At 38.6% G+C, this 24,040-nt stretch overlaps 2 protein-coding genes across 4 annotated transcripts in view; both read right to left on the bottom strand.

The window, feature by feature from the left end:
* ACRBP (acrosin binding protein) overlaps positions 1 to 6,012 on the bottom strand; it is a 31,215-nt gene extending 25,203 nt beyond the window's left edge. Inside the window, exons 1-3 of the mRNA XM_058174029.1 lie at positions 5,898 to 6,012; positions 4,204 to 4,416; positions 1,698 to 1,792 (exon numbers count right to left, since the gene is read on the bottom strand). Coding sequence (XP_058030012.1) covers positions 1,698 to 1,792; positions 4,204 to 4,416; positions 5,898 to 5,943 — 354 coding nt within the window. The 5' untranslated portion in view covers positions 5,944 to 6,012. The remainder of the gene's footprint in view (positions 1 to 1,697; positions 1,793 to 4,203; positions 4,417 to 5,897) is intronic.
* Positions 6,013 to 7,761: 1,749 nt separating this feature from the next.
* On the bottom strand, positions 7,762 to 17,447 carry ING4 (inhibitor of growth family member 4). 3 transcript variants are annotated; one of them, XM_058174033.1, is made up of 8 exons: positions 17,361 to 17,447; positions 16,109 to 16,180; positions 15,790 to 15,956; positions 15,491 to 15,605; positions 11,468 to 11,576; positions 10,883 to 11,030; positions 9,343 to 9,404; positions 7,762 to 8,459 (listed from the first exon to the last, which is right to left on the bottom strand). In XM_058174033.1, exons 1-8 carry the CDS (start codon positions 17,395 to 17,397, stop codon positions 8,420 to 8,422), a joined length of 750 nt encoding a protein of 249 aa, XP_058030016.1. In that variant the 5' UTR covers positions 17,398 to 17,447; the 3' UTR covers positions 7,762 to 8,419. The 3 variants fall into 3 exon arrangements, with proteins under 3 accessions (XP_058030016.1, XP_058030015.1, XP_058030017.1); XM_058174032.1 differs by having other exon boundaries at positions 17,176 to 17,419; XM_058174034.1 differs by lacking the exon at positions 17,361 to 17,447 and adding an exon at positions 16,706 to 17,111.
* Between the last annotated feature and the right edge of the window lie 6,593 nt (positions 17,448 to 24,040).

Genomic DNA, 24,040 nt, shown 5'->3' with positions numbered 1-24,040 from the left:
CCCGACGACCAGCTGGCTGGTGTGCATGTGAGCCTTGGAAACCCAACGACCAGCTGCCTGAGCTAGGGTGATAGCGCACATACCCACAGAGAGAGCTCTGCATGACACCTCTGGCACATGTGCCGTAGGTTTGCCATCACAGGCCTAGATCCTACAAATACTTGTCATATAAGATTTACTACCCTGATGTGAGTCAAAAAGACTAGTATAAACTATGAGGCACCCCTCAAGGACTTCGGTTTAAAAAAGAAGCAGTGGGATAAACCAGGGGTGAAATCCAGCAGGTTCTGTCAGGTTCTGGAGAACCAGTAGCAGACATTTTGAGTAGTTCGGAGAACTAGCAAATTCCACCTCTGGCTGTCCCCAGAGTGGGGTGAGAAGTGAGATTTTGCAATATCTTTCCCCCAGGAGTAGGGAGGGAATGGGGATTTTGCAGGATCCTTCCCCTGCCATGTCCTCCAAGCCATGTCCACCAAGCCACACCATGCCCACCAAGCCCTGCCCACAAAACCAGCAGTAAAAAAATTTAGATTTTACCACTGGCTTAACAGATTTTAAATAAAAAAAAAAAGAAATCCTAGATAGAGAATTCTGGTCTATCACTTTGTATTACTGCCTTATCTAAAATGGCTCATTTTCCCCAAAACAGAAAGTTGTCCAAAAAGAAAAAAAAAACCTTCAATCATTGCTCTTTTCAAAGTAAGAAACATTTTCTAGGGCATAGTTAGAGGGCCTCTGGCCTTCTGAAGAAGAGAAAGGAAGAGGAGGAGAAGGAGGTGAAGAAAGCATTGTTCTCAGCATAGTTCTACACTGAAGACTGATTACTAAAGTTTTGCCTAGCAACATGTATGGGTAAATTCTGCTAAGTACACTTTTCATTCCAGTTCATTTTAGATGCATTTATTTTTTTGCTCGTCTTTGTGACTATTCACACTTGCATTTTTAGCTGGTGCCCTCTGAATGCTTACTTATCTCAACTCTTATCTTGGGACTGACTATGCTTTTGGACGCATCATCAAGCAATAATGGTGCTTATGAGAAATTAAGTTATGAGGTGATGTGATGGTATGTGGGAATGACCTTGGGAGGAGGGGGAAAAGAATGGGAACCATTTCAAAAGGGATCTTCCAGTGACTAAAAGGAGAGGAGAAATACTTGTAAGTCTTGTAAGATTGATATTAGCCCTTCATGTTAGTCAGACATGAAGCACAACCAGGAGCAGGGGTCTCCAACCTTGGCAACTTTTAGACTTGACTTCATCTCCCAGAATTCCTCAGCCAGCATGTGCTGGCTGAGGAATTCTGGGAGTTCACGTCCACAAGTCATAAAGTTGCCAACGTTGGAGACCCCTGACCAGGAGCATCACCACTATCTTTATTGTAAAGTTACATTAAACCTTGCAGGATTGAAAGTATTTTTCCCTTCCTTTCTTTTTATCTCTGGAAAACTGGGGAGAGACTCTTCTGGCACACTTACCAACTTTTTTGTCATCTGCAAAGTGAGCTGCCTCTTATCAGATGGTTGCCTAGGTTGCTGGTCTTTCTCCTGTCTCCCAAGGTCCTTCCCACATACTATCATGAGTGCCCTTGCCGATACTTACAAATCTCATCCCTTTATTCTCTTAATTTTAGCCAAGTCACTATCGACTAAGGGATCGACTCCTGTAAAATGGCTGTAAGATATGTTCTTGCTCTTACCTTGGTGTAGAACTTCTGGTTTAAGCATCGAAATTGTGCAAAAACACAAAAAGTCTCAAAACGTGGGATTTGAGGAAGTTCAGCACAGACAGGACCTGGAAGCAGAAAGTGGGAAGAGAACAATTTTTTCCCCACGATAGCAACAAGACAAGTTTGCAATGAATGAAATCATACCAAGCTAATAAAACAGCTATGTTCGTTAGCATCAAAGGGCGGTGAAAATTTAATCTATCCAATACATTCTGAAGAAGAAAACTTCATAATTTTATTCCTTAAACCAATTAGAAGTCTCACAATATAAAATGCTCTAACATAGCATTACATTTTACTCAGTGGTGGGTTTCAAAATTTTTTACTACGGGTTCTGTGGGCATGGCTTGGGGGTGTGGCAAGGGAAAGATACTGTAAAATCTCCATTCCCACCCCACTCCAAGGGAAGGATACTATAAAAATCTCCATTCTCTCCCCAATCCAGGGGAAGTTTACTGCTAAATCCCCATTTCCTCCTGATCAGCTGGGACTTGGGAAGCAGAGAATAGATGGGGGCGGGGCCAGTCAGAATTTTTACTACCGGTTCTTCGAACTACTCAAAATTTCCACTACCGGTTCTCCAGAACTGGTCAGAACCTGCTGAATCCCACCTCTGATTTTACTTCCAAAATGCAAGGTATTAAGAATACCAACATGCATTACAGTATTGTAGGCAAACAGTAACCTGAATTCCAAAGTAAGAAAAAAAAACTCCCAACAGATACATTTCAAAAATTAGTTAGGATGCCTAAGTAAAAGGATAAGCACAAGTTAATTTTATACAACTCTTCCCCAGATCACCTTCTTGGTAGGAGCTCCATAGCCCTTCTTTGTCCTATATGGCAATATTTTGGCTTTGAATGTGACATCAAGCAAAGAATCATACTTCTGGAAGTGCTGCTGCTGTTGCTAGTACAAGTATACAGAGATACATACATATACTGATTTCCAAGAAACCCCTCCTCCCATGCATAAAAATCTTCAACTCTTATATAGCACCTTTGTCTTTCCTTATGGCCATTATATCTCACCTAGTGTTAGGGACTCAATTGGGTCAATGTTTGATCTAAAGAAAGTAGTATCCACAGAAGAATGTAAATAGATTAAAAAGTCTATCTATTTTACATAGATAGAGAAAACAATTCTATACAGCTGGTCACAATGAGCATCCTGCCCAACTACTGGGAATGAGTTGAGCACAGAGGCTAACTTTCCTTTGTATCGAACCTTTATTCTTCCTTATAGAACTGCAATTCATAAGTGCTCTATTGAAAAGAAATGAATGTAAATCCAATTATATATAACCCACTGCCCGAATGCCCCCTCTACTGGCTCATTTGAGAAGTAAAAAAATCATTTCATTTCTAATGTGACCGTTTCCTCAGCCCCTCTAGGCATGAAAGAACCAGCTGCTTATTTCCTGACACTGTTCAGCTGTCCATTTTTCATTGGAGAGCCTTCTTGCTGCGTATCCTGCTTCCCAGCATTATTGCTCAGCTTTAGCATTTTATTTCTATCTGAAACTAGGGCAAATACAGCACCAGCAATCAATCTTCAGTCTTTCTTCCCCCAATTCCATAGAGGATTAGTGTTCACAAGGCAGTCTTCTCTGGTATGTATAACTGCTTTATTGTAGTTGATATTTAACTGTTACTACTCCATTTAGGAAAGCTATTGAATGAAGCTTAGTACCTGCGCTAGTCACAATGATTCAGGCTTTTGAACTTAGATTTACTGCCATCTTGTAACAGAGCAATCACATTCTGGGGCCTTTGCACTCTTTTAGCAACTCATCTTCCCTTGCTATCATCTTCTACCTTTAAAGAGGGGTTTTGTCTATAGACACATACATGCAAACAAATGCATGGTTAGTAGAAAAATGGGTGGGTGGGGGATATTACTAAGTTATTTTCTTTTCATGGAAAGACTTCTTAATGCTTGTTAATTCACAGCCTGGTAGTGTCTTAGCAGGTGAAGAGTTCTAGGCCTGCATAAAATGCAAGCCCACAGAGCACACTAAATTAGTTGACACTTCACCATATTCTTTATGATACAGACTAGTCAATTATGATAACATTATGAATATCGGCCCAGAGGTCAAAATGGGTAAAGATAATCTCAAAGCTTTAGGTTTTCATTTTAAAATGAAAAAGATAATAATAAAAAGATCGATGTCTGTAAAGTCACAGTATGTCTTCAGTGTGGATATGTCACAACAAAAAAAGCAAAGAGGAAGGAGTGTTGACCAAATCAAATTTGTGTCCCACGCTGTGCAGAGCTGGGGATAAAGATGGATCCATGTTTTCAAAAAGTGGAAGATTATTACTATAGCATACACATAGATATTTCAGGGTTAAATGAAGAATTTTTTAACTACAGGTTATGAAAAACTAGCTTATGTATGGGAAACCAAGTGCTACCAGCAACTCTCACTACAAAAGAGTACTGGAAGAAATCTGAAGTGTGCGTCACGTACCCTCTGGTATCTGGCCATGATTCTCAAATTGATCCAGCTCTATTATTTTAGGATCATGGCAACCTTTGTTACGGCGGATCTGACACACGAGGTTTGCCTTCCACGTGGGACTCAAGGAAGAGAAAAAGACCTTATATTCATTGTCCGTGAGTGGGCTGCCTGGGTTTGAAGACAAGGAAATATGGATTGCCGGTGTCAAAAAAATTGGGAATCCTGAAGGAAAACAGCACAAGAAAGGAAATATATTAACTCGGGGAAAAACAGGACAGAGCAATCCTACCTCAATTTTATTAGTATCAATAAACTCTGAAGAGTATTGGCATCAACTTCCAATATTTCAGCAAAACTAATGAGCAGAAAATAAACTGGTCTACTGATAAATTTCCAATAGTGTAACAAGATTAGATGTCCAGTAACAAAAATAGTTCTCCTTCTCCCTCCAAACTATACTGCTGAAATGAAAGTTTGGAGATCGAAATGGATTTATGACAAAACTTGAATTTAAATAAATTCTGAAATTCAAAGGCAAATTACCAGTCTTAGAAATGTTTAATTTTGGGTTTATATATGCATCAGGCTCTGATGAATTGATCTCAGGATTCTGGTGAGAAGCAAAACTTCCTAGGAGCCTGAAGTTTCCTTTAGAAGTGATCTTTCTCAATTCTAAACGGTCTTGTACAGTAGAGAAGGAGTAGGACATGTACGTTCTCTTCTGTGCCATTTTTCTTGAAGAAAATGGAGCGTATGCTAAATAAATGTGCATAGAGAATTATTGTGAATTCACAAGCTACGATAGTTGAAAATCCAAAGCAAACTAAATCTGGTATTTCGTTATGCAAATTGAAATAGCATCACTTTTAGATTTCCTTGAAATAAACAGCTATCAGCTTCCCTAAGTTATATTGTTTTCTTCTTTTGGAGGCTTTTCTAGACTTAAATATAAGGTGGTCTGTTGTTCAAATATGGATGTAAAATGTTTCGAAATTTTAGTGTCATTTAAAAGAATTTCTTCAATTTGTTTAATGAGCATCCATTCTGATTTGATTCTTTGAAAATCCCAAAATAGAACAGGCATAAATTCAATTAAAGGTGAAATATTTTTAAGTCATTTTTTCCTCTAAGTGCAATTTGAAGAAATAATGTTCTGCCATGTATAAAGCAAAAGCAAAAGGGGAAATCTTTTCCTAATATCACATACAACATTTTAAGAGCAAAAGGAAGCAATGCGAGTTCAGATTTTATCTTCCCACTCTACACACTTCCCAGCTTTATCAGATAACAATCTTTAATCCAGGTAAGCAGACAAAAGCCATTCTCCATAGTGTCCTGGCTGGAAAAAACTACTCATCTCAAAACACAGGGGAAAAAACATTGTCAGCAATGTTAATACATGTCAAATTAAAGTGGAAAGCTGATTTTTCACCAAAATGTGAAAGTTCAGCTTCCTGGCTTTTGCTGTTATTAAGGACGTCACATTTCTAGGCTTTGCGATGGTCCAATATATGGGAAGAAATGGATCAATACTCAAGAGTCTCTAGGACTTTTGTTTCATTCCATATTGGCAAGAACTGTTGGATACACTATGGGGTAAAATATACAGAAGACCAGCAGGCACAATGGCAGCTATAGATTAAGCCAAATTTGATAGAAAAACAGTTTGAATAGTTTCTCATACAGGTAAGTCAGCCACTCACCCACCAGAAAGGCCCATGGTGAGGTCCTGAACCTCAGGACTAGCATTTTGCTTCTTTCATGTTAGACTTCTCCACTCCTCACCAATACACCCCATTTCAAAGGCTAACAAGACCAGACACTTTTAGAATGAGAACACAATGACCTCACAGTTGAAGCTATTGCAGGAGAAACAAGAATCTTCTAGGCAGGTTAAAAATGCTGGTACGAAATGGACCCTAAGGCATATAGGGAGTAAACAGCAGTCACCATATTGTAAAGCAACAGGTTTTTCTACGTTCTTGGCCTTTGGTTGCTGTAAAAAATCAGAATATGGTAGGCAGACAGATTGTAGATACAGCCTATTGAAAACTTTATTGTGAAATGAATGGAAGTTCCACGAGATGCATTCTTGATTTATTTGAGAAAAAAATTGTCTATTATTATGCCTCGTGTTAATGCGAAGGATGCAATGCAAGATTGATTTATCAGGTATTAAGTTTTCTTAAATCAGCAGAATGAGGAAGTTGAAGGCATAAAGCTCCAAAGGAATGTACTGTAGAAAACATAGTCATAATGTTTAAGAATCATTGAGAGTTTCATACTTTGCTGCAAGATAATCCAATTCTGGAAGATTGTGTCTTTTATTAGATCTTCTATGTTTACCTTTGGGAGGCACCTGGATTGAAACGGGAGCCTGCAAGTTCTAGTCCTGCTACAGGGTCAAATCCTACTCAGTGATTTTATGCCTATCATTCTCTTAGAAGTAAGGACAAGCCACTTCCAAAATCTTGACAGAAACTCTGCAAGGACCTGTCCTAGGCAGTTGCCAGAAATCAAGATTGACTTCCCCCACCCCACCCCAAAAGGTATGGAAAGTAGGAAATTGATTAAACATCAGTCCAATCAGTGATAAGTAGGGAATTTATGTATTGATTTAATGGATTTATAGGTCTGCTGAACTCCAATACTACGACCGCAAAGCAACATTGGATCTATTAATGTGCAAATAGTGTTATATAAAGCTATATAATCAGGTGCAAATTCAGTCAGCATTTGTAGTAGGCTAGGATCAGGGTGCAAATTCAAGACACCTTCATCTATGGAAAATCACTATAAAGCATTTGCCAGGTTTCTCAGTGTTCTCATAGTATTATTGTGGAGATAAAACCAGAACAGGGAATTCTAGATAGCATGCATCACTTCAAGGTCCTATAATAAAACTCCATTTTCCTTTCCATCAATACCAGTAACCGCTGAATGTATTTTAATAGCCCACTTATCACCCAGTTCTGATAACATTTTAGCTATCATTTGTCCTCTCAATTGCTCCTATCTTCAGAAGCATTGATAGCTATAAAATTATTTTTAACCAGTGATAGACCCCACAATTCCTTTCATTTTAGTTTCATCTAGTGCCTCGCTTCTCTTTTAGATACCCAACAAAAATATTCTCCCACAATCCCCTCAGGAAGTTTTTGTAATGTAAATCTTGCTGTTTTACTTACTGTTATGTTGTATTTTTAGTAAAAGTAGTATACTAACAATATTGAGTTTCTTAAAATAAATGATGAAATGTCGGTATCTGACTCATTGGTATGGATGGAAGCAAAATATTTAATTTATTCAGGCAGTTCTTTCAAGTATAAAAGTCATTTAGCTCAACCTTATTAAATATCCTACTTATTCATCCAGTTTATTACTTACTTTTTCCCTTCCACTAATTGCTCCTTTTTTTATTCTAGCACCCTTTCCATGTTGGGAGAAACAATTTAATACCCTGAAGTGCTTAAATGGCAAACTGATATTTTGAAGCAGAAGAATTAGCAGCTGATAATTAGATCAATCACGCCACCATCCACTCAAAAGTAAAAATCACTCATGACATGTATTGAATTGGTTTTATTTAATGCATATTTTACAATATGGGGTTTCCCCCAAAACAAGCACCACCAAGAAAAGACTGGAGCCTGGTTGGCTTCCATTACAAAATCCATGAAATATTTCGGACAGGGGGAAAAAAATCTCACTTTTTAATATTTTTCCCACGAAGAAAAATGGGTCACTTTCCAGTTGCCTCTGTATGGCTCCCTCCCTTTAAAAAATGGAATGTTGTAGTAGTGGAGAAGGGAGAATAAAAAGCCTGTCTTCTTAAATTACATACTGCATGAAGGGTTGACCTGGTGGCCCCTCCTCTGGAACACCAATTAAGAAGTCTGGAAGGAAAACTGCAGTTTCTTCAATCAGATATTCCCCCACCAAGAAATCTTTGTTCCTGTAAGCTGATGCAGGTTTTAAAACCTATGCAGGGAAAAGGGCTGTAGGACAACAACTGACTTCATCTTCCTCTCAAGGACAAGCAGTGAGTGTTTCAGTACACACAGGAACCATCAAATGGATACAAGCCATTCACAAGTAGCTCTGCTCACCCAGAGTGGGGACCCCTACCTAACGAAGCCCCAGGAACTGGGAGAAGAGTGCTGAACCCCAACTGCAGAGCAGGTTATTTCGGAAACAGTATCTGGACCTTGGAAGATGATAAAATTTATTTTTTCTTCCTTTCTTGGGAACAGCGAGGACAGAACCTGTATCAAGAACAAAAGACAAAGCAATAATTGGGGGATCAATGCTATCCAAGAAAAAAAGGATATACAGAACTGTTAAGAAGCTAATAATTCTGCAAGCAAAAAAAAAATTCTAATATTTTAAAGTATTATTTTTACACTAACACTTTCAAGTATTTTGTACCGCTCTCAAATATCTATACATACAGTGTATGTATAGTCATATCGCTAACCATATAGAATTCAAATTCTGAATAATGCAGTTGAAGTTTTTTCAACATGTGGTCATGCAGGAGTTGGGTTCCAGACGATCAATGGAGAAGATTCATTTCATTTATAAATGAAATTGGATGCTGAAATTGTGGCCTTGATACAGCAAATGATCCAATGATTTAAGCTAATGATTAAAATCTAATGATTTTAACTTTTTCAAGAGATCTTTGTCACTTGCAGGAAGGTACAAAAACATTTTTTTTCTTCATTGATAAGAGAAGATCCTTAGGAGTCTGAGAAATCACTAATGGGACTAGTAGGAGAAATCTGGGGATGAACTGTGCGTTCTAAAGCCCTGACAATAATAATGCATAGCCAAATGGGGATATAATTAATATTTTAATTAAGTTCAAAAGCCAGTAGTTTTTAATGCAATATTACTTCTGGCTTCCTGGTTTATTTCCTTGTCCATGGGAATGGAATACATAAACCTTATTAAGTTGAGATTTGATTAAATGTCGCAAATCTATTAAGCTCCTATAAATATTAAACAGACTTTGGTATAGGAATAAAACATGAATGTTTTATTCCTATTGTTGATTCTTTGAAAAGATCCTCCTCTATCAGAAACCAAAATTCGATATCTCAGTCCTACAAAGAAAACCAGGGATTAGAGAGTACAGTTACTTACCATTTCCCTCTTGGTTTTGTTGTCAAGCCGACACAAGCAAAATGGAACCATTCAATGGAGCACTAGTAAAGGATACAAATCACAAAGAGATGAATCAGTATTCTTCTGGCAACCGGTCATGATCCAATTCTATTTCAGAACATGGCTCTAATGCAAAACCTCTTTCCTGACCACTTATGTAGTTTTGATATACTATTATAAGAGGATGGAACAAAGTGACCTGCAGCTATTTAGACAGTGGTAAAAAGTTATTTATTTAGCTTTTAATTTTTATTCTGCCTTTATTATTTTTACAAATAGCATAGTGCGGTGGACATATCCAACTCATCTTCTTTCTCCTACTTTCCCCACAACAATCATCCTGTGAGGTGAATTGGGCTGAGAGTGACTGGCCCAAAGTCATCCATTTGGCTTTCATGGCTATGGCCAGAACTGAACTCAGGATGTCCCACTTTGTGGGCTGGTCCTTAACTACTAGAACAAACTGGTTCTCTGTGTGAGGGCATGGGGCAGACTGGATAAATGCTTCAGGCACCTGCACTTTGGTAGAAAAATGTAGGGCACAGATGAATGACTAAGTGCCCAGGATAGCATCTGGTCCTTGAAGCACTTTCCTGAATGCCCACTGACCATAAGTGCTAAAAACTGACAGCATGGTTTCTGCAGTTTAGTTTGCACAAATGTAAATTTAGATCCTTTCCTAGAAGAAGCCTAATACTTTTCTAAAAACTCTGAATGTCTTCTGAAATCTGGTCAATCAATCAGTAAGTCAACAGTTCATTACAATCAAAGACCAGTACATTTAAAAATATTCAAGGAATATCTTTTGCAAGCCATAAAATAATCCAAAACAGTATGCTCTCCACTGCGTTTGTGATACAGTCCTGCCTTCTTTGCAATATTGCCCATGCAATAGTTCTCTCCCTCAACCATCAAAAGCATGCCCAGTATCCACTCTTCCTAGTCTAAAGGAAAGGTTTATAAACTGTTGGCACACAGTGCTACCTCCATCTATAGCTTCTTTTATGAGAGGTGAGGAGGTGAAATATTGATAGAAGAGCTATTACAAATATACAGAGATATTTGGATGTAGTGAAATACATTCCACGGATACTTTTAATGGCTTCAGATAGAATGAATTCAAGTGGAAGTATTTCTTAAAACAGTGCATTTGCCCAATACAGAACAGCAGAAAAGAGAAAGTAACATTTTGGAGGTGCAAAAAACTCAAGCTTGGCAAGCAAAGGACTCACTTTCTAAACAAAGCACCTATTATATAATAATCCTAATCCAAGGGTTTCCCTAGGCCTAGGGGTTAACTTTTAAAAATGAATAAATCTGGAAAAACAAGTGGAACACTAATTTAGCAATTTAAGATCATATATGCAAATGTGCCACCTTGCCAATTTGTTAAGATCCTAACAAAAAGTCCCAAGTTGATTTCTATAAAAAAGTAATAAGACCATTTATGTCCTTCATTATGTCTTATTTGCTTAGCTCCCCTCATTTCCCACCCTCTATTAACAAGACTCTCTCTTACGTCAGGGTTGTCACAACCAATCATCTCCCCATAGGAGACCTGGTGGCAGAGGCAGTAGGTGGGCTCATTGGGATCCACAGGCATATCCAACACATCAGAAGGGTGGACATTTCCAAAAGTCACCGAAGGCATCCCATATTCTGTGCTTCTTTAAATGGAAAAAGTTGAGTTAGCAAGGGGTTTTTTTTTTAAATGTCCCTAGGAGAATTCCCTCCAATCTATATCAAATAAACCACTTATTATAAATGATTGGTCTCAAGGTTAGCACCTGAGAGTGCTAACGACAGATGACTGCAAAGAATATAAATCCATTCCCCACCAGTCAGAACTGAAGAAGTTTCTTGAATGAGAAGTGAAATGTTTTCAAACAAAAAACCAAGAAAGCCCACTGGCCTTTTGGAAAAAGCACCTTTGGGACACCTTTTACAACTTGCCTCGTAGGAACTTTATCTTCTCAAATTTAGGGAAAGCATGAGCAGAACAACTGCGCTGGAAATGGAGTAGACTGATCTAGGGAAGATCAAGCAACACCTACTAGTACATAAACTAGTGGCCTAAGTCTGCTGCTTCTTCCCACCCACTCACGTGCGGACTAATTTCAGCTTCTTCTGGGCTGTTTTTGGTGCTTCTTCATCAGAGTTTTTTCCCTTGGAACGAGCACGAGCAGCTTTCTTTTCTTTTTGGGCACGGCCTTCTGTATGAATATAAAAAGAAAAAAACAAGTAAAGTATCTCCATAGACTGAAATGTTTCAGCTAATAAGGCAATTAATTGTACAATACACAACTTCCAGTATTCCACCTTTGCTTATGTTCTACCTCTGATCCAGTTCCACATTAAGTTCATTCAAGAATTTGGACGATGATTATGTCAAAAGATAAAATAAAATTCAAAGTCCACAATGTCAACTACTATATATTTTTGATGTTCTTAAATTATTCTTCATTTCTCTTTGTAAAAGTCATGTTGATCTTTTTATTCATAAAGCATATTCTATTGCTCATGTTTCAAAAACTAGCATTATTTTGTAATATTTTCTGATTTGTCTGAGAGAAGATCTAATAAATACCACATTCCACTCTCTTAAGCTCTGAATCCTAAAAATGCTTATCAATATTTTAATAAGAAATTTACATTTATGTTAAAAATATTTTAATATATATATTCCATCAAGATGCTACAATTTTAGTTTGTAAACTAGTCCTGGTTTATTGTTATTAACTACATATGCCCAGCTGCTGCCAAAGACCTCCAAAAATAAACGTAAGGCATGTACTTCTAATGCAGCATCCTTCTCACTTAAGGTACACTTGCAGGAAGAAGGCATTAGGGAAAAAAATAGAAAACTGTAGTACAAAACGTATGCAATTAATCTAAACCAGGGGTAGTCAACCTTTTTATACCTACTGCCCACTTTTGTATCTCTGTTAGTAGCAAAATTTTCTAACCGCCCACCAGTTCTACAGTAACATGCCGTGTATTGTCATCTGCACGTGCCTCTCGTGCATTGTGGATTGGGTTGGGGGGGGGGGCGCTGGCTACCGGCTCTGCTTGTCTGTTACAGCTGGGTGGTGTGGGAGATGCACGAGCTATTCTGGGACGAGGCTCTTTTGTTTGCGGTCGCACTATAGCGCCATTTAGTTTCACTTACGTAACGTGAACTAAACTTATGTGCGGGCGATACAAATAGTATATTTTCAGAAATTTAAATTGTCACAGGGAATTTTATGAAAACCTAATGAAAATGTTTTTAATTAATGCTATGAAATTTTTTAAAAAAGTCAATTAAATTAAAAAAAAGGAAAATGCTTCAGTATCAGACAAAACCCCTACCACCCACCATGAAAGCTGGAACGCCTACTAGTGGGCGGTAGGGACCAGGTTGACTACCACTGATCTAAACAGTACAGCTTTGGAATAAGCAATTCATCTTCTACAGTATTTGTTACAGGAAAAATACTACCCTATTTTGGAGACTTTACTTTGTTCATTTTGTTGATTTCATAAATTAAATGTCTAGTGAAATATGTTCATGTTTTCTTGACTTTTTAAAATGCCCAAGCAATTAGTCTTTTCCCTTAGAGCCAGTCTGGTGTAGTAGTTAAGGTGCTAGCCTAGAAACTAGGAGACCATGAGGAAGATGGGCAGTTTAAATAAATGGCAGAATATCAATTTAATAAAAATAGTGTTACTGTCCATAATTTTTGCCTGCATACATAGACCACTAAGAAATTATTTTATGGCTTTCAATTATACTACAATTATACACAAATACAATTTTTGCTATATAATAAACAGAAAAAGGCTTGTTTATCATACTAATCTAGTCTGCAAAACTGCATTCCAAAGTTAATTCATTACTGGGTAATCCCCAAATATTCCAAAATAATGTGCATCCAACACAACGTTTTTTCTAATACAAAGATCTAAGCAATAGATGCAACTTGGTATTTAGAACAGAATAGAATAGAATAGAATTTTATTGGCCAAGTGTGATTGGACACACAAGGAATTTGTTTTGGTGCATATGCTCTCAGTGTACATAAAAGAAAAAATACATTCATCAAGGTACAACATTTACAACACAAATTATGGTCAATATATCAATATAAATCATAAGGATATAAGAAATCAAATAGCTAAAAATAAATTCCAATGCACTTTTCTCTTATGGTTATGCATTTTAATTTCAAGTGGCTTTCAAAGTCAAATTTATTCCCATTGTCTCACTTCTGTAATGAGCTAACAAATTTTATAAGTCAAGGTTAACGCCTTGTAACTGCCTTCACCCTAGGATGTTTTCCAACAATCCAGTCTAAACAACATTCCTGGAACTTTCAGTGATTACACATCAAAGTAATAGTCAGGTTCAACCCTACCTATTTATTGAGCCACATTTGTGTACTGCCTATTCTTGTAATTTATAGCTTACAATATACAACATTACAACATGCATACAAACTCAATATAAAAGCAACTAATAAATAAAACAATACGGTATTGTTCATAAGAGCTATCGCTACCCTTAAAAAGATTTTCAAGCCTGAATGCCCTCTGAAAGAGAACTATCTGAACCACTTTGCTAAAAGCCATAAGGGGAGGGGCACATCTGACCTCCAGGGGCATGCTGTTCCAGAGGGAGGGGCTGCTCCTAAGAATGTGCTTCTCTGAGTCCCTGATCTCTTTCAGGGTGGGCACCTGAAGCATTCTCTCCCTGCTAGACTGCGTAGGGTGGACAAATTCTACCTGGAAAAGACAGTCCCAACAGTAATGAGAGGCCAAGCCATATAGGGTTTTATAGGTAATCACTAACATCTTAAATTGGCCCAGAAGCCAAATGGCAACCAAAGCAATTCCTACAACATATGGTTTATTCTGCTGAATCAACTAACACCAGTGAGCAAACGGGCGACTACATTATGTATGAGCTAAGGCTTCAGAGTCATCTAGATAGTCCCCTATAAAGCAAATTGCTATAGTCTGACTGAGAGATGAATTACTGTCTTCTGCATCTCCTGATCCAGGAAAGAGTGTCACTAGTAGATTTGCCAAAGCTGGAAGAAGGGTTTCCTGACCATAGTTTTCAGCTACCATTCCAGTAAGGAATTACTTATCTTCCAAGGTCAGGGCTGTTACTCTGTTTCAATCTTATTTTCATAATGATATCTAAATATTTTCTCCAAATTGGTTCGTATTTAAACCAACAGTATTGCTTAAGAGTATAGTTACTAAATGTCAATGCTGGCACCAGGGAGACTATGTTCAAGTCCATCCTCAGCCACAGAAGCTCACTGAAAGTGAGCCCTTGGAGGCTGGTTCAAGCAAGAAATAGTTTGGAATCTAACTGGAACTGCACTTTATCGCAAAGACTATCGGAACAGAACCTTGAAAACCTGCAGTGTTTTCCCTTTCTCCCTCTTGTACCAAAGAGAGGAATTTGGTAGCACCTTTTCTAAGTAACAAATTTTATTAACAGAAGCAAATTTTCATGAGCTGCAGTTTTATCAGGTGGAGTCAGGTTAAATTTCTAATATTCTCCTTATTCATCTTTTACAGTATTTTTCTCCTAAACATTCAAATCCAATTGTAAAAGGTACCGAGCCCAGCTCCGGCTTGACACATGACATTACAGGGATCCGGATCATGGGAGCAGCCCCTAATCAAAGATCCAAAGGGATGACATATCGGGGACCTGTTCGAGGGGTGCAGGAATCTGCGTTTGGGAAACATGGGAAGGGAATCAGCACACTGGCGGCCAGGATAGAAGGCTGGGCATTACAAAGAGCTGCTTTAATTCTGGGTTTTGGCAGATGACGTGGCAGCTGAGGCTGTCAGACGAGGAGGGACAGAGCGGCTGGGCGTCCAATCAACGGAGCAGTTCAACCATGGGGCGGGACATGAGCAGCACGGGATGTTTAAAATGGGGCTGAGAGGCAGAAGCAGACCTCAACTTTTATTGAGACCCGGTTTGTAGCAGACCCAATAAACGAAGTTACTATCGGAAAGAAAACCATGTTGGCTTGTTTCTTCTCACGGTGTCTGACACAACTGTGGCTGAGCTAGCGAGAGGTACTTCTCCCCCGCCCCCTACAATCTCTGCAGAACTCACTCTTTTTGCCTTTGCTAGATGAGCTGTCATAATCACTTGATTCAATCTGTTTCTCTTTTAGGTCAGCTTCAAACCGGGCAAGATCCGTATCCAACCTTCGGATGTGCTTATCTACCTGTAAACATAATAGGAGTGCAAGAATATTATTTGAGATGAGGGTCAATTCATCAGCATGATGGAGATTCTACAAATAGAAGAAAGAAGCTGGTTACATGAATAACTGAAAATGAATAATAAATGAATGAAATCCAATGAATGAATGAAACTTTATAACATTTTCTTCTTGCTGTATCTCATACCATTTCATATGTCTGCATAGCCAATTGTACTTTGTCATCACCAAATTCCTTGCACTTCCCATAGGCCTCCTGGATTTGTTTGAGAAGACCCACTTTCTCTTCTGAAGATAGAGTCCGTGCATTGCTGATATATTCTGTAGCCAGTTTATCAATCTCTGATTTAAGATCTAGAAGAAGCAGAAAGTAGTCTGATGAATACTATTTTACATAAAATTCCACAGTAACAGAAATGGACATTAAAATTAACTTTTAAAAAATGTGTGACAAACAATTACTCCAAATTAATTGCTGTCTTCCACTCATCCTGTCTCTTATTCACCTTCTGTTCGTTGGTCTAGATCTCGCATAAGCTGAAAGTTTCTCTGAAGTTCAAAAGGCAAATTCTCAATACCTAAAAAGGAGGAACCCCAAAACAGGAAAGATGATCAGCCAAGGGGGAAAATAACATTGTGCTATTTTCTTTAACACATTAACACATGAGCACCCATACTAATGGGCGTTCATATGTCAATAGAAAATGAATTGTCAGATATTTAATTTTATAGTCAAATATCAGTGTGAGAAAACACAGGAATGATTATCTGCATCTTAAATGCCATGAGACACAAATTTCTCACTAAACATACTACACAAAGAGTTCTGGCCAATCCTAGCTGTAACTAGCATATATTTGCTTATATGTATATGAATACTGGCTCAATTAAGTTTTATGCCATTCATCACAGGGGGATTAGTCTGCTGAATCAAAAATAAAAAAAATGTTTACCGCAAAGTCTCTTTTATGGTACATTTGATTCTCTGATGCAGGAATATCTGTTTTACTCCCCAAAGTGTTTTGTAAATGCCCAGCATACTGTCTGCATCTCTTAAAATGTGCTTTCTTCTGACATATCCTTTAGGTAATTCTACCTCTTACCTTAAAGGTTTTAGCTTTCAAGGTACATGTATTTAAGGTACAACAACTATCACTGCTTGGAGTCCACTGGAGCTGAGCTGCTAATAAATTCAAATAAATGAATCATAGATCTGCTCTGCACAGGTATACCCATATAGACTGTTGCTTTTAAACTGAAGGAGGCATGCAACTCCATCCCTTAGAACCGGATTTCACTACAGTGTATCTTAAAGTTGAGCCAAACTGAACAATGAGATTGAATAACCGCCTGCAAATCTTTCGGCTGCTCTCGGAAAGCTCCATTTCATCATCTAAGGTGGATCAGAGACAATATCAAGCATGTGCTACTACCCTCTTCCCTCATCACACCTTTCCCAGGAATAACGCCCCTGACTAAAAGGGCGCGACACCGCCTCTTTCCTTAGCACCGCGGGTAACTACGAGAGGCGGGAAGACACTCATCAGGGGTTTCCAGATCATGCTTCACCCACCGGGCAACCATGATGAGCCGAAGCGCCCTCCTGAACAGGTTCTCTCCGCTGCTGAACCTATGAATGGCCCGAACATGCAAAGAAGCGTCCCCTTGACCTCATGAGCCCACCCAGCGACACGAAATCGAGACGTCTGCCGGCATTTCGCGGCCTCCCTCCCGGCCGAATCCCACGCCCGGTCTTACTATCGAGGTAGTGCTCCAGGTACATCCCAGCCGCCATTTTGGGTTCCAGCCAACCGCCCAGGCGCGTCTCTTGGCCCCGCCCAACCCCGGCATTATTTCCGCCCTCAGTGAAAGCGACTTCCGTTCTGCGGCAGACTCGCTTCCGCCTGCGTGCCGGGTGGTTGCTGCTTCTTAATCCCGCTTGTACAGGCGGTTGCCCTGCCAATTTTAGTGATGGCAGAAAGGGGAAGAGGTAGTCCTGGCTATCTTTCCTCCCACCTTTTTTTTTTAACCCACAGCAAATACATGTGCCTTTTTTTTTTTTGCCTTAAACAAATGCATTTTTTAAAAACTAAAACAAGTACATTTTCAGACGGGGCGCTTTGAATAGCAAAATACCAGAGTTGGAAGGGACCTTTGAGATCATCTAGTAGTCCAACTCCCTGTTCAAGCAGGAGACCCCATACCACTCCAGAGGAGTGGCTGCCAGTCTCTTCTTAACGGTCTCCAATGATGGAGCACCCACGACTTCTGAAGACAAGCTTTTCCACTGGTTAATTTTTCTCACGGTTAAGATTGTTCTTAGTTCTACAGTAGGTTGCTACTCTCTTTCATTAGATTCATAACATAACATAACATAACATCAGAGTTGGAAGGGACCTTGGAGGCCTTCTAGTCCAACCCCCTGCCCAGGCAGGAAACCCTACACCATCTCAGTCAGATGGTTATCCAACATTTTCTTAAAAATTTCCAGTGTTGGAGCATTCACAACTTCTGAAGGCAAGTCGTTCCACTTATTAATTGTTCTAACTGTCAGGAAATTTCTCCTTAGTTCTAAGTTGCTTCTTTCTTTGACCAGTTTCCACCCATTGCTTCTTGTTCTACCCTCAGGTGCTTTGGTGAACAGCCTGACTCCCTCTTCTTTGTGGCAGCCCCTAAGATATTGGAACACAGCTATCATGTCTCCCCTAGTCCTTCTTTTTGTTAAACTAGACATACCCAGTTCCTGCAACCGTTCTTCATATGTTTTATCCTCCAGTCCCCTAATCATCTTTGTTGCTCTTCTCTGCACTCTTTCTAGAGTCTCAACATCTTTTTTACATCGTGGCGACCAAAACTGGATGCAATATTCCAAGTGTGGCCTTACCAAGGCATTATAAAGTGGTACTAACACTTCACGTGATCTTGATTCTATCCCTGTTTATGCAGCCCAGAACTGTGTTGGCTTTTTAACAGCTGCTGCACACTGCTGGCTCATATCTAAATGGTTATCCACTAGGACTCCAAGATCCCTCTCACAGGTACTACTATTGAGCAAGGTACCACATATACGGTACTGGTGCATTTTGTTTTTTTGGCCTAAATGTAGAACCTTACTTTTTTCACTGTTGAATTTCATTTTGTTAGATAGCGCCCAATGTTCAAGTCTGTCAAGATCTTTCTGTAACTTGAGCCTATCTTCTGGAGTGTTGGCTATTCCTGCCAGCTTGGTGTCATCTGCAAATTTGATGAGTTCCCCATCTATCCCCTTGTCCAAGTCATTGATGAAGATGTTGAAGAGTACTGGGCCTAAAACAGAGCCTTGGGGTACTCCACTGCATACTTCCCTCCATGTGGATGTAGTTCCGTCCACATTCCATCCATTGCTTCTTGGCCTGCTTTCAGATGCTTTGGAGAATAGGCTGAGCCTCTCTTTATGGCAACCCCTTAGATATTGGAAAACTACTATCATGTCATCCCTAGTTCTTTTCACTGGATTTGACATATCCAATTCCTTGCAACTGTTTTTCATAGGTTTTAGCCTCCAGCTCCCTAATCATCTTTGTTGCTCTTCACAGCATTCTTTCCAGAGTCACAATATCTTTTTTATAATATGGTGAACAAAACTGGATGCAGCATTCCAGGTGTGGTCTTACTTTATAAAGCGGTACTAATCCTTCATGTGATCTTGATTCTATCCTTCTGTTGATGCAACCTAGAATTGCATTGGCTTTTTTGGCTGTTGCCACACACTGCTGGCTCATAGTGATTATCCACTAGGACTCTGATCCCTCTTGCAGTTACAGCTATTGAGCTAGGTTTCGCCTAATATGTACCTGTACAGTTGGTTTTTCTTACCTAAATGTAAAACCTTACTTTTGTCTACACTGAATTTCATTTTGTTAGATAGGACCTGGTGGTCAATTCTATTGAGATCCATCTGGAGTGTTGGCTATTCTTGCCAATTTAGTGTTGTCTGAAAATTTGAGGAGTTCCCTTTTTATTCTGTCATCCAAAGTGCTCTTTTCTTACCGTTGATTCATTTTAGAAAGAAGACATTTTTCACAGAAGCTTGGAGGTACTCACTTTGAAGTGTCTCCATTTTTCAAAACGAAGGAGAATTTGGGAATTTTACAGTTAATTTCATCAGATGCATTGAAGGGGAATGGTGACTGAATAATGTCTCTATAGCAGGGGTCTCCAACCTTAGCAACTTTAAGACTTGTGGACTGCAACTCCCAGAATTCCTCAGCCAGCAAAGCTGGTTGAGGAATTCTGGGAGTTGAAGTCCACAAGTCTTAAAGTTGCTAAGGTTGGAGACCCCTGCTCTATAGTATCATTCTAGACTGAGTTGTGCCTTCATTCCAGAAATCCAGTTGATACTTGGTTTACTCACAGAACTTTGGGAATTTTAGTGAAATCACTTTTTTAAAAAAGTCACATGCAAAGAAAGAAAGAAGCAAATCCACAAAAGTATAAGGTGCTACTACATCAAAAAGCTGATCCTACAGTTAAGTTCATATTTATTCTCAGCCCTTTAAGATAATAATCCCTACGAGGTATTGTACAACAGTGTAGTCTAGAAATAGAAATGCAATAAAAATTATTTGAAAACAATCATATTGCTAGGATTTTTCCTACAGGGCAACATTTTTTTGAGCAAGAAGAAAAAAAATAAGTTTGTACATAGTTCAAATATATTTTGATTTATTAAACAAATACAAAAATGTAAATTGAATCAGTGACAAAAGCAAAGGCAACTGAAAAGGAAAATATAAAGTATGTATCAATGTAGAATCATAAATGACCTTGAAAAAGTTGTAAGCATGCTTATACAATATTTCTTTCCAAAGTGATAACTATACAGACAAAGGCAAAATAATTGGCAACAGATCTTGAAATTGCAGGATTTTTTTAAGAGATCCTAATTGCATTGATTTTTCTGTTAGAGCAATTTGCCACTTACGTTTATGTTTCATACTTTCTGAACAATGCATTTCAGATTTCTGGTCCTTGCCATAAAAAAACTGGTGGCTAATAGAAATTAACTAAATTTCTTGTATTGCAAGTAATTGTTTGTTTTAGGAAAAATTAATAAAACTAACATTTATTTGTTTTAATGCAGGTGTGTCCAACCTGTGGCCCATAAGCTGCATGCGACACGGACAACTACAATGCAGTCCCACAAGATCATATAAAAAATTAAGGAAGTTTTGTTATTTATTACATTAACTATATTATATATTTTATATGGCACAAGACAATTCCTCTTCACTCAGTGGAGCCCAGTTATGCCAAAGTGTTGGATACCCATGTTTTAATGTTTTATCTTGTTTTTATTACCTCTAGGTGAGATGGGTGGAATATAGGTTTAAATAAACAATTCATTGTGACATATTATTGGATGATGTTCATCTGTTGGACACATAGAAAGTCAATGGCTGAATAATTGAGCCTGTCCTTTTAGGGTTTTTTTGGTTTTTCTTTTCTTTAGAATTGTTTATTCTTTTTATTTATTAATTTTATTTATTAATTTTTGTTGGATGTTAGACATATGTTTATATTGATGGCTAACTTACTATACTGATGATTAACCGTATGTTTATACTGATGATCAATTTGGAGGTTGATTCCAAGCTTGAGATACTCATTCTTCAACAAAAAAAATCATCCAAAATGTCCAAATGGACTTTGCTGTCAAAATGGATATCTGTAACTTTAGAATTTTGTCAAACCTGTCTAGAAAAGTTATATCTGATATGTGGAGTAGAGCGCCATCTATTGATTAACTTCAGAAGTAAATCTAGATGACAGGGAAATAAATTTAAAAACCATTTTAAACTACAGAGCACCGCACTGAGAATTTCTGAATTCATATTCCAAATAACTTTATAGGACTTTTAAAAATTTTTTTGTTGTGCTGTGAGAGTTTTAAAAACCTATGAAATCCGCATCCTAAATGAAGGCCATTTGGTAATCTTGTCAATGAACTTAATGGAGAAAATTGATTTATGTAAATAGTTTACAAAAGAATGATTGAACTTTGTTTGAGATCCAGTTGGAACTTATGGCTTGTATAGAACATATTCAGCAGTAATAGGTTTACTGGAGCACATTATCTTACCATTGTTTTATGGTGGGCATGTACATGTACATTGCACGTGTATTTTGTACTAAAATATATCCTTATACTTAAAAAGAAGATGACCAAAGGAAAAGTTCATGCCTTTAAAATTTATATTTTTTACAGCCTTTTAAGTATTCAGGACAGATTTGAAGTAATAAACATTAAATTTCTGCCATGTTAATTCAATTGGTACCCATGGAACATTAGTTGATTTCCTAATTAAATGATATTTTTAGTTTAAATGTATCAAATAGTTTCAAGTTGGCTACAGCTCGAGTGCCATTATGCTTTGTATTGTATAATTTGTTTATTCCCATGCTCTTTATAGCTATTCATAGTTGCAAAATATGAAATCAGGCAATGGACAAAGATTTGAAAGATTTAAGGAAGAAGCTGAATCCGTACTAAGCTGTCTGATGTCAAAATGACAACGTGCATCATAACATCATCATGCAAACCAACCAACCTAGAACTTGTATTATGACATCTGATACAACTATGTAAGTTGTATCATTTCCATCATGTTATAACTCATGTTGACATTGCTTCTCCCATACCTTTTCCTGAAGATTTCCCTACTTCATGACAAAGCAATGATAATGGAAGATTTTGCAGTAACTTATACAGTAGAAAGTCATAATTACAGTTTTGTTGTTTTTAAATACAGTACTCATTTTAACTGGGCTACTGGCAAAAAGAAAATGCTTTAAATGTAGAGAGAGGCAAGCCATTCAAAGCCTTATAAAACTGATTACCCCATGGAACTGAAATTATCAAGCACTATTAGGTGACAGAATAATAAGCCAGTTCAGACTTAGACACAATGCTGTGGAAATTGTTTTCTTCACTGTGAGTTGTATTGTGTGTGTGTGTGGGGGGTGTACTGAGGGAGCTCAACCAATATCATTGTACATGTTATGCACTGACAATAAAGATTTGAAATAGAGCCTCATATTTGCTGTTCCCCTCAGTCTTTGGCTTGTACAAATATTGGTATTTGCTTATTTGAGACAGGAACAAAAGTTTGAAAGACAGGAACTGAAAAGGAATATTGTGGTTAAAGACCTCCATCCTCTAGCACTAAAAGACAAGACATCAGGAGTACCAGTGAAGGACAAATCTGACATATGAATCTTATAGAATGGACAAGAGGGGATCGAGAATGTAAATCAAGAAGTTTCTTCTGATCTAGTATACTTTCTTAAATCCAAATTGATGATAACATGTTCCAAGCTATCGATTGCTGTAGCAAAATACACTGGCATTAAATGTTGGATGGTGAAAGGCAAAATTTCCCTTCCCCACGGTGGGGAAAATAAAGGAAGTTCCACTTTCCGGTAGTAAGTTGCAAACAGAGGATGTTGTGGCTCTGGCCCCCGGGCCTGTCCTCATGGAGCAGGATGACTCTGAGAGTGAGGGGGAGGAGCCGACAAGGCCTCCCTCTCCAGGACCCTCCTCTCTGGCTCTGCCCCAGGTTCCAGCTGCAGGCCAGGAGGAGCAGCTGACAAGGCCTCCCTCTCCCGGATCATCCTCCTCCTCCCTGGCAATGCCCCAAGCTCCAGCTGCTGAAGATCAATCCTGGATTGACCTGAGGCAGTGACAAAGAGATAAACGTGCGCAGCAGAGGAAGAGGTATGGCAGGCTCAGAGAGTGCTGAGTCATGGAGCCACACCCCACAGGGGATAAAAGCGGGTGGAGCGGCCATTGGGCTTCGTGATGGACAAAAAACTACCCAGCGTGTGTTGCAGCTCAGTCTCTCGGGAGTTAAAGGCCTTTTTTTCCTGTAAGCTTGGCAACGGGACTTGGACACGGGTGCTTTTATCTCTGTCCAAGATAAAGACTTCAGAACTTGGCAGGCCTCTGCACAGTCGCTGCCAAGTCTTGTGCTTCCTACAGAAGAATCAGGTCTGTGTCAATAAAAGGACTGTGAAACTCGCGTTTCTCCATGAAGTGGGAGAAGGGGACAGAACAGAGGAATAGAAGAGATCACAAATATGTATTGATCCCATGAAAATAAGAAAGCTACAATATGTGCAGCTCTATTATTCTGCTATCCTTCCTTCTTTCTCCATCTCTGGAAGTTTTAAAGAAGAGATTTGACAAACATTTGTCTGGATTGGTCTTGGGTCTCCTGCTTGAGCAGGGGGTTGGACTCGAAGACGTCCAAGGTCCCTTCCAACTCTCTCATTCTGTTAAACAACATGCAAATACCTGACAATTTTAGACTTGTTCCAGCATAAAATTTGAATAGTGGATTGCTCTGAAAGCCACTTGCCATATCACGTGGTAATCTTACATGCTGAATTCACACTTT

Source organism: Ahaetulla prasina, chromosome 2 (genome assembly GCF_028640845.1).
Source record: "Ahaetulla prasina isolate Xishuangbanna chromosome 2, ASM2864084v1, whole genome shotgun sequence".
NCBI lineage: Eukaryota > Metazoa > Chordata > Lepidosauria > Squamata > Colubridae > Ahaetulla > Ahaetulla prasina.
This window is presented reverse-complemented; position numbering and strand designations above follow the sequence as displayed.

Bases quoted from the DNA above. Each gene is read 5' to 3' on its own strand.
- ING4 (XM_058174032.1), bottom strand. From the start codon at position 17,251: ATGTTCGGGCCATTCATAGGTTCAGCAGCGGAGAGAACCTGTTCAGGA. The intron at 16,181-17,175 runs GTGGGTGAAGCA...CCTCCTTTTTAG, and splicing joins CGGCTCATCATGGTTGCCCG to GTATTGAGAATTTGCCTTTT. The intron at 11,577-15,490 runs GTGAGTTCTGCA...ATATTCATACAG, and splicing joins ATCTAGCAAAGGCAAAAAGA to AAGGCCGTGCCCAAAAAGAA.